The sequence below is a fragment of the Eptesicus fuscus genome, chromosome 20 (genome assembly GCF_027574615.1).
Source record: "Eptesicus fuscus isolate TK198812 chromosome 20, DD_ASM_mEF_20220401, whole genome shotgun sequence".
Lineage (NCBI taxonomy): Eukaryota > Metazoa > Chordata > Mammalia > Chiroptera > Vespertilionidae > Eptesicus > Eptesicus fuscus.
Window position 1 is genome coordinate 27,841,402 of NC_072492.1, and position 10,166 is coordinate 27,851,567.

The 10,166-nt window shown below is 41.6% G+C and overlaps 1 protein-coding gene across 7 annotated transcripts in view; it reads left to right on the plus strand.

The window, feature by feature from the left end:
* Nucleotides 1-8,238, plus strand: part of LOC129147399 (leucine-rich repeat-containing protein 37B-like) — an 83,385-nt gene extending 75,147 nt beyond the window's left edge. For 4 of the 7 annotated variants that reach the window (XM_054709365.1, XM_054709368.1, XM_054709367.1 and 1 more), the window contains exons 13-17: nt 401-505; nt 2,930-2,967; nt 7,705-7,756; nt 7,838-7,965; nt 8,070-8,230. In XM_054709365.1, coding sequence (XP_054565340.1) covers nt 401-505; nt 2,930-2,967; nt 7,705-7,756; nt 7,838-7,965; nt 8,070-8,157 — 411 coding nt within the window. In that variant the 3' untranslated portion in view covers nt 8,158-8,230. Of the gene's footprint in view, nt 1-400; nt 506-2,929; nt 2,968-7,704; nt 7,757-7,837; nt 7,966-8,069 lie in introns of all 7 variants that reach the window. The other 3 variants (XM_054709362.1, XM_054709364.1, XM_054709363.1) reach the window with 2 other exon arrangements.
* Nucleotides 8,239-10,166: the final 1,928 nt, after the last annotated feature.

Here is a 10,166-nt window from a genome sequence, read left to right on the forward strand (position 1 = left end):
CTTGTAGTCAGTTTCGGACATGCCATAAAAGTACTCGGGTAGGAAGACCAGGGGCACTTCGTCTGAATTTTATCTTGACCATGTAACTGGCTAAAATAGCGATCTCCCATTTTGCTCATTTAGGAATTATGCCATGTTCTAGGGTAGAGGAGAAGAGGACCTAACACCCAAAATAAGCAAATTGTACAAGTCAATGCTGATTCTCAGATTACATAACACATGAGATTTGGTATGTTCGTGAAGAACCTATATGCTAGCTATTCATCTGGAAGAGTGGGGTTTTAGAATAATAGTTATGAATAGTTAGCTATTCTCTAGAATAGGCTAGATAATAGTTATTTTTATCCCATCCATCAATTTGGTGTTTCATTTTTAAAAAAATTTTTTTTTATTTTTTCAGTTCACAAAAGAAGTCCCAGGATTTAAGAACTACAACAAAGTCATCATAGCATCGCCTGTGATTGCAGTAGTAGCTTTTTTCTTTGTAGTTTTCTGCCTCATTGCGGTAAGACAAGAGTTAATTCAGATTTCCAATATATATTCTGTCTTTAGAGAAGGTTCAGAACCCACAACCTGAAAATCAAAGCCACTGTCCCACCTGCTACTACTAGACGCTCCTCTTTATTCGCAAGCTCTGAGATATGATTTGTTCTTTTATTACACATTTATATTCTATGGATTTTAAAATGAATCCCATTCCCAGAGATCTCTCTGGAATTGAAATCAAGATAAGTTACTAGACTATTTTTTGATAGCCAGAATTGATTTGATAGCAAAATCTCTTCAACTCAAAATGAATGATGTCGAGTAATGCACTCATGACTCTCTTTCTAGCAAGGATTTCTTTCCTTGTTGGCTGAATGAGATGTAGAATCACCACCCTCATGGAGCTATGTCACCCTAGCAGACGGGACATGGCAAAACGATAAAAGTGTGATCTTGTCAATTCTGGTTTACTTGGCAGCTTTCTTCTCCAGTGTGTAAGGCATGGTGTAAGTAGGTTCAGTTAAAACACTGCAGCCTAAATCCTGCATCAAGCATGTCCTGTTAGAGTCACCTAAATCCTGCATCTCTAAAGCATGTCCTGTTAGAGTCACCTAAATCCTGCATCAGGCTTCTCTAAAGCATGTCCTGTTAGAGTCACCTGATCCTAGAGCTTGTCTGTGTCCCTTTTGTTCAATTACATATGGTGTACTTTCCCTACAGGCAGATTGCTGACATTAAAAGAGTGATTTAATAAGCTGACGATCTGGACACTACCCTACTAATCCTGTTTTTGTGTAAAAACTATTTGGGGCCCTGCCTGATGTGACTCAGTTGGTGGGCACGTTGTTCTATGCACCAAAGGGTAGTGTGTTCACTTCCTGGTCAGGGCACAAACCCATATTTTGGGTTTGGTTCCTGGTCAGAAGTGGTTTGTAGGCAACCCATTGATATTTCTCACTCACACAGATGTTTCTCTCTTACATTGATGTTTCTTTACCTCTTTTTCCTCTCACTAAAATTAATTTTTATAAAACTATCTTTGAATTTTAATAGGATTGCCTTGCATCTGTAGGTTTAATTTGAGGAGAATTGACATCTTTACAAAATTCTAAGGACAGGATACCTCATGTGTATTCTCTTACTGGCCTTTAGAAGAGTTTTAATGTTTTTATTACATGGGTCTTAACACATTTTGTTAAGTTTATTTTAGATACTTCATATATTTATTATAAATGGGCTATTCAATTTTTTAATTTGTAATTTGTGGTATGTAGGAAAGATATTGAGGTTTGCATGTTGATCTCTTTTTTAAAATATATTTTTATTGATTTTAGAAAGGAAGGGAGAGGGAGAGAGAGAGATAGAAGCATCAATAATGAGAATCATTGATCGGCTTCCTCCTGAACGCTCCCCACTGGGTATTGAGTCCGTAACCCAGGCATCGAACCTGGGACCCTTCAGTCTGCAGGCCAACACTCTATCCACTAAGTAAACCAGCTATAGCTGCATGTTGATCTCTTGATTTTGGATTTAGCCATCTTACTGAATTGTATTACTGCCAATAAAAGTTTAACCTATCCCTAACCAGTTTGGCTGAGCGAATAGGGCCTGCAGAATGAAGGGTCCCAGGTTCAATTCCAGTCAAGGGCACATGCCCGGTTGTGAGCTTGATCCCCAGTAGGGGGTGTGCAAGAGGCAACAGATCCATGATTTTCATCATGGATGTTTCTATCACTCTCCCTCTCCCTTCCTATCTGAAATCAATAAAAATATATTTTTTAAAAGTTTAATCTATGGCTCTTGGGCTTTTTAGGTTTTGCATCATCTCATGTGCAAATATATTTTGTCTCTTTATTTCCAGTACTTCATTTTTCTAATTAAATTGATTAGGACCTCCTCGACAATGATGAATAGTAACAGTAATAACGGGCATCCTACTCTTGTTCTTGACCTAAAACAAAGCTGCTGTATAGGTTTCTGGTAGATACTTCCATTTTCTATTTCTAAGAGTTTTTATTGGGAATTATCTGCTGAATGTTATCTAAAACAGCCAATAAAATGCATCGCAAGGTCCTAAATTAGGGACTATAAAAGAGTCCAAGGACTATTCAACTGAGTTCCTGTCCTCAAAAAAGTTATCTCACTTAAAAGGGAAGGAATCAATGCTTTAGAGCAGTGGTTCTCAACTTTCCTAATGCCACGACCCTGTAATACAGTTCCTCATGTTGTGGTGACCCCCAACCATAAAATTATTTTCGTTGCTACTTATTTGTTACTGTTATGAATCGTAATGCAAATATCTGTGTTTTCTGATGGTCTTAGGCGACCCCTGTGAAAGGGTCATTTGCCCCCAAAGGGGTCGCGACCCACAGGTTGAGAACCGCTGCTTTAGAGACAGCGGTCATTGTGGTGAATAATCATGATGTTGTTTTCTCCCAAACAGATATGTCGCAGTAAGGAGTCTACAAATGTAAGCTCCAGGTAAATATGAATCTGGTGATTTTTAAAGTAGAATTTTAGAACTAGAGGAACTTCCTCTTTCTGTAAGGAGCCAGAGGTGACCTCTGAAAATGGTCCATTATTCACTTGAGTCAGAAAAAACAACAAAATCATGGAAGTCCCAAGGTTTAAACCTTTTTTTCTTCTCTTCTCTTTTCTTTCCTTTTTCTTTTCTTTTTTTTTTTTTTTTTTCACTTTAAGCACACTTGTGAAACTGCCTAAGCCATCAAGGGTATGCATATTCAAAAAACCACCAACCAGGTGAAGGATGTCACTTTACACAAGTTATGTGTGCCATCCTATCGTTACAATAGTGGACTTGGTAGGTGCACCCAGGCCAAAGAGTAGGGCTGGGCTCACGGTCAGTGGCCCAAAACGAGTGCTGAATTTTGCTGCACATGCTTAAAAATGCAGAAATCAACACCAAGCTTAAGGGTTTAGATGTAGATTCTCTGGTCATTGAGTATATCCAGATGAACAAACCTCACAAGATGCATTGCAGAACTTCCAGAGCTCATGGGCAGATCAACCCATACATGAGCTCTCCCTGCCACAGTGAGATGATCCTGATTGGAAAAGAGCAGATTTTTCATAAAATAGTAGAGGAAGTTGCACAAAAGAAAAATATATCTCATAGGAACTGAAAAAACAAAAACTTATGGTCTGGGAGTAAATTCATTATTAAAAAAAAAAAAAACTACAGGAGAACTTGTAACTCACCTATTTCAATCTCATTTTACAGTGAGGAAACCATCAAATTTGGAAAGAATATGTATTTTGCTGCTTTGACTAGAGTTTCCAAAACTGGTTCCTTAGCCAAAGCCAAAATAGAATGGGACTGGCACAGATGTGTCTGATGTCACTACTCCTTTAAGAAGATGGTGTGGAGAGGTCTTGGTAGTGTTTCTGCTGGTGATGAAAACTCTGGGGAAAGAGTAGGGAAGGCCACATGGTCTTAGGGTAAGGGCACTAGTCCCCTTTAAGGCTGATGAAAGGTAGAATATATGAGTCCTTCCTGCAAATTAGCAGGAAAACCTCAATTTAACAGACTAATTTGAGCAAGGGTGTGTCCTTTAAAGCCAAAAGTGAATTAAATAATAAAGTAGGTTTTCCAAATGCATATGTTAAAATGACATTTTGTTATTAATTCACTGTTGTTTTAAACAAATTTCAGAATGACGTTTTAGATTACCCATTTTTACTTATGTAGTCCCATTTGTGTAATTAAAATTATATATGAAAAGTTTAATTTCACAGAAAAATTTTCTGTATGTATTTCTGTAATGTTAAATTTATACTGAAAAGGCCTAGTAAATGCATGTGCTCACTAGTCACCGAGAGTCAACAAATGCACACGGCTGGGGCTTAGCACACCTCAGAACCAACCATTCCTGCACACGTTAGAACTGCTGCAGAAAGTCGTGCAGTATAATTACTTCCTAATCATTTCCCAATCATATTTTTATAAGGAGTGACTCTTGTATTTAAATATGTAGACTATAGTTGTAGATGTATAATATTTACTTACATAAATATTACTACAGTGTTTTTTCTAATATATGACCTATTTGCTAAAATTTGTTTAAAATAATAGTGAATTAATAACAAAAAAATACCCTGCTAATTTAATTATAAGCAAACTTTGCTTAGAAGCATTTTTAAATTAACAGGTTATTTTTCACATATGACATATGGACCAGAAATTTTGTCTGTTAAAACCAATGTCCAAATATAGGTCCCCAAAATCGAGGACTTACTGTACTAGTTTTCAGACCCCTTACTCTCTCTATTCCCTTTATCGAAACTCATAGAATTTTAACTGGGAGAGACCTTATATAGTAGTTTGTCTTTTTCTTTAATAAAAAGGAAATGGAGAGGGGAAAGGGAAAATACCTTGCCCATTGTTGGGGACTTTTCCATTGATTATATTGCGCTTGGGCTGTGAGCTACATTTTATGTCACCTCAGTACACACATGCCAGACATAAGTAGTTTCTAAAACAAAATTATTATGCACTCTGATTTTTTTTCTATTCTCTTTGTATTAAAAAACTAAGTCTTTGTATTTCAGTGTCCGTTATGACCTTTAAACTGATTTCACCACTCCCTCATTAGTGGCAGTCAGCAAGCTACATAACTTTGCCTAGTTGGGGTCAGATCTTTAGTTTGTGTGATTTAACTTATAAGATAAAGCAACTAGGAAAATAAAAACACCTCCTCACCCCGCCCCAACACACGATGCATGTGAGACTACATCTAAAACAGATGTAAAATGCTTCTGGAGAGAGTAAACTGCTTCTGCCCAGTGTGGTTGTGCTTTTTTATTTTTATTTTTTCACTGCATGAGGGCACTTGTGCAAGGGCCAAGAAGGTGAGTGGAGCTGAAATCATGCCTATAGCCCATGCCAACCAGTAAGGGTCACCGAATGAGGAACACGTGAGGCCAAAAAGGATAAAGAATTATAAATGTACTAGAGGCCTGGTGCACAAAATTCGTGTACTCGGGGGTTCCCTCAGCCCGGGCTGCACCTTCTAGCAGTCTGGGAGCCCTCAGGGGATGTCCAACTGACGGCTTAGGCCCACTCCCCAGCAGTTGGACATCCTTAGCACTGCCGCGGGGTGGAAAGAGGGTCCTGCCACTGCTGCTTCACTCGCCAGCTGTGAGTGGGCTCAGGGCTTCTGGCTGAGCAGCGCTTCCCGTGTGGGAGTGCACTGACCACAAGGGGGCAACTCCTGCATCTAGTGTCTTTCCCCTGGTAGTCAATGCACATCCTAGCAACCAGTTCAACCAATCAGTCAATTTGCATATTAGCCTTTAATATATAGGATTGTTCCATCTGCTAGTAGAAGGGCTGAGACCAAAATGGCATCAACAGGGCAGAGTAGAGGATGCAGGATATTCATGTCTCTTGTAAAGGTCAGTCAGAGTAACCGGTTGGATCAGGTGTAGGTGGTCCACTGGGAACTGGGTAAGGCAGTTTATTAAAAACCAAAGGCTTGTTAATCATGAGACCTACATTGAGAAACTGGTTGGTGAACAGGAAAATCACTGGAAGGGGCAAGAGCCCCAAGAAGGGCATAATGGAGTGCAAGAATGTGTCTAACAGTCCAGCCTCTTTTTTTTCCCCCTTGTAAGCTGGGATTTCTATAAGCTGGGGTTCCTGCAAGATGGGGTTGATGAAGGATGCTGATCTCATTCTTCTGTAGCTGCTTCATGCTCAGGTGGGGTGTAGAGATGCCCCTATTTAGTTGGTGATAGAGGGAGGAGATAATATCTAATGTAGGTCTGGAATAGCATCATTTCCCCTATGGATCTGATTGCCTGAATATGATTTTGGAGGAAGGAGGGAAGGGCTCTTAGGATTCCCAGGCCAAAGATGAGTGCCAAGAAGAACATTAAGAGGGGTTTGCCTAGAAGTAAAAGCCAGGAGGTCCAGTTAAGATTCTGTAGCCAGGAACCCCAAGATTCTGAAAGTTGTTGTTGGACTTTTGAGGCCCTATCAACTAGTGTTTTGGCCCCATTTCTTACTATGCCAGACTGATTGGTGTAAAAGCAGCATTTTTTCTCTAGGTCTAGGCATAGCCCCCCTTTCTCAGCTATAAGGTCAGGTCCTCTCTGATTTTGTTGCCACAGAATCTATCTCATTCTGTACTGAGTCAATACTTTGGGCAATTTCCTGTAAGCTATCTGCAAGGTCTTTGGATAGGCTCTGATAGTAGGAAAGGGATGTTGTTAGTCCCCCTATATCAGTGCCTAGGCCTGTAGCTATTCCTAGGCTGGCAAGGAAGGCATGGAAGGCAATACCTCTCTCGATCCAAGTGTAAGCAGTGAGAGGAACCTTGAAGGACTGATTAGTAGGGGCAATGTCTATTTCAGAGGTGAGATAGATTAGGGTGCAGGTCCCAGTCCAGTTGACTGGGAGACAGAGATAGGTATCCTCACGATGAGCTTTTACATCCCAAGTCACTCAACAAGACCGCTTTCGAGCTTTCACCAACCAGTTTCTTGGAGAAATCATGCTGCTGCAACCCCTTGCTCCAATCATGAGGAATATATACATTGTTCCAGATGACTATAATCAAAGTTCATCCCCTTATGATCTTGATATCCCCCCTTCAGCAAGAAGTAGCTACGAAAGATATGACTTTCGTCCCTTTTCCATAAAACGAAAAGAATGGAATATTAGATCTGATCAAATAATTGAATGGATAAACCCTCCTGGGAACTGATCCTTGCACCACTTCACAGCCAATATTCCCTTTTGCTTAGACCACATTCCACTTGCTAAGACCCACATCTTTCCCTTCAGGACCTGACCAGAGAATTCTCTGCCCAGAAAAAGCCCACCTAGAGTCCTTTAAAATCTCTCATTCCCTGTCCCTGGGTGCTGGTGCCAATTTGAAAGGGCTCAGCCCATCTGGCTTTCCAGCTGTAATAACCCTAACCCTATAACCCCTTACCACTTTGGCCTCATGCGTTCCTCTCTCAGTGACCCTAACACAAGCCACATACATAGGTCTCCCAGAGGCATTGCAGGGGCATTTTAAACACACACAGAGGACTTCTGGAAGCCCAATATGCAAGGAGTTGTTTGCAAAGTCCCAGGTCTAGGGTGATTTTGCTCAGAAGTATGGACCCAGGTAACCATTTAGTCCCAATAAGAGCTATACGTGTAAGAGACATGGAATCACTAATTGTCAGCATGTATTTTCTTCCAAGGGGCTCTCTTGCAAGTGACCAGCAGAACAAATCAGCAGAATACCAGCTGGAGGTAAATTTGCGGAGGATAAAGGACTTTGATGAGACAAATCAGGGGAAACGCAGAGTTCAGAATTCCCTCTCTGTTTTGTAGGAGGGTGGTTTCTGGAGAAGGCTGTTTGTTTTCCTGAAGAATCTGTTTGCACCTCTCCTGTCCATATGTCAGAGGAAAAGTGATGTAAAGACTCAGGATGCAGATGAGAATGAAGCTTTCCTAAAAATGTAAATGATTGTGAACAATTAAGAATTTTTATCTAAAATGAGGAAATAATGCATAGTGTTGTTGTTTTTCAAGATTAATAGCCGTGGCCTTCTTCTTACCCCAGGGAACAGGCTGAAGAAGCCAGCGGAGATAAGATGGAAGAAGCATCAGAATATGCTGGTGAAGAGGCAGCAGAGGAGAGTGAGGGATAAAACCTCCACTGATTGAACCACATCCTCAGCCTTATTAAAGCAGGTTTAATTAAGCATATATTTCAAATGTGTCAATTTATAACCAACTCTAGCCATGAGGTAAGGAATTAAAGTGTAAATAGCAAGTATTTACATGCAAATAACAAGGGACTTGGTAAGAAAAGCAGAGCTGAAGCTGGAACCCCTGGGGAAGCCAATACTTCCTCAAGCAGCAGTGTAGTCCAACCAGGGTGAAGAGGTCTTCTCTCCCTTGATTCCCCAATACACTCAGTCCCTGAGAACTGGAAGACACCCCCTCTCCCAGGGGTATAGGTTATTCTGGTGCTCTGTCCCCCTGGATCACCAGTTATTTATAACATGTTTGACCTCCTATCCATAGAAGATCATTCACCTCCACCCATCTCAACAGGTCTTGGGGTTGTCAGAATATTTGGCTTTCTGAGCCTACTTGTGCTCCCAAGCTTTTAAGATCATGCACAAATGTGTGCCCTGTCCTGGAGTAGCAGGTTCTTCACCCTTAAAAGCTAGTGTAAAATTCACAGTAGGTTTTTTGGTATTCTTTTTTTTTAATTAAAAATCTCCCAGTCTGGCTGCTGTGTCTCAGTTGGTTAGACGTCATCTCATGTACCAGGAGTTCCATGGTTGGATTACTGGTCAGGGCACATGTCCGGGTAGTAGGGGATGTGAGAATAAACAAGTAATCTTTTCTGTCAAAGAACAGTTTAGACAGCCGCCATTTTGGACCACGTGACTTGGCAGCCGCCATGTTGGACACCTGGGGGCTGCCATCTTGAAACAGCAAAGGCCAACTCCTCCCCTTGAATTAGCCAATTGCGAAAGGCTATGTGCCTGAGCTCCAATCAAGAGCAAAGGACAGGTCATGTGTGTAAGGGATTATACATCCCAGCAGACTGCCTGCTTGGTGTGCACATGCTTCCAGACCATGTATGTGCACCTTTCTATGTAGAAGTAAATATGTTTGCCCTGCTGCCTGGAACCCAAGTATGTTTTGTATTCTACCAGAACCCCTGACTTGGGGGGTTCACCTTATTTCTAACAGGGGAGCATCTGAACAGTCTTTCTCTCTCTTTCCCTTCCTCTCTCGGAAATCAAAAAAAATAATAAAGAATCGAGTCTTTTTAAAAACAACAACAGAAACCCCTCTAAACTGTTGGATAGCTACCAGGGAGTTGCTGGAGATATAGGGTAAAGAAAAATGTGTGAGCAGTAACTGCCCAAGACTTCCCTCCCCAGGACTTTATTTCAGGAAACGTACTGGTGGGGCCACTTCTCCATTCACTTTTCCTGCCTCAGGCTCTGTGGCCCCCACTGAGGGTCATGTGTGTGCTCCTCGGCTCCCTGCAGCTCAGCCCAGCACCAAACCTATCTACTTCCTTCTGTGTCCAACACAGATCCTTGGCTGCATGAGGCCAAGTGATAATGGTTCCTGCACTCCTGCAATGAGTGGAGACTCATTACTAAATTGCATTAAGTCAGTGAGACTTAGTAGAAAATGCCTGAGTAAAAGAAATTCTGAGTGAACAAGATTTAATAATTGACCTAAGTGACCACAGATAAATGTTGGCTGCTTAGTAATATGAGATGCAGAATGGTGCCAACATAGATCTGAGAGCAAAATATCAATTGCCTGTCGTGCTTTCCATGGCTGGTGCCTTCTCAGATGGCATCTTCTTGGAGACCCTTCCCTACCGCACACCCAGGACAGCCCTCCAGCCACTCCAGTCACCACCCCGCCGCCTCACCTCACTCGGTTTGCCATGTCTTCACCGAATTTATAATCCAGGGTTACCTTGTCCCTGTGTATTACCCGATTTCTGTAAGGGCTCTGCTCTGCAGCGGGGTTGGCAGTGAGTGAAGGGGGGAGTGGGTGGTTGGAGGGAGCGCTGAGGAGGGGACCTGAGCCAGGATGACCCCGCGTGGACAAAGCCTGACAGCACTGCCGGCCAAAGGATTACACCTTTAGTGGTCCTTTCTCAGAGTCAGGAAAT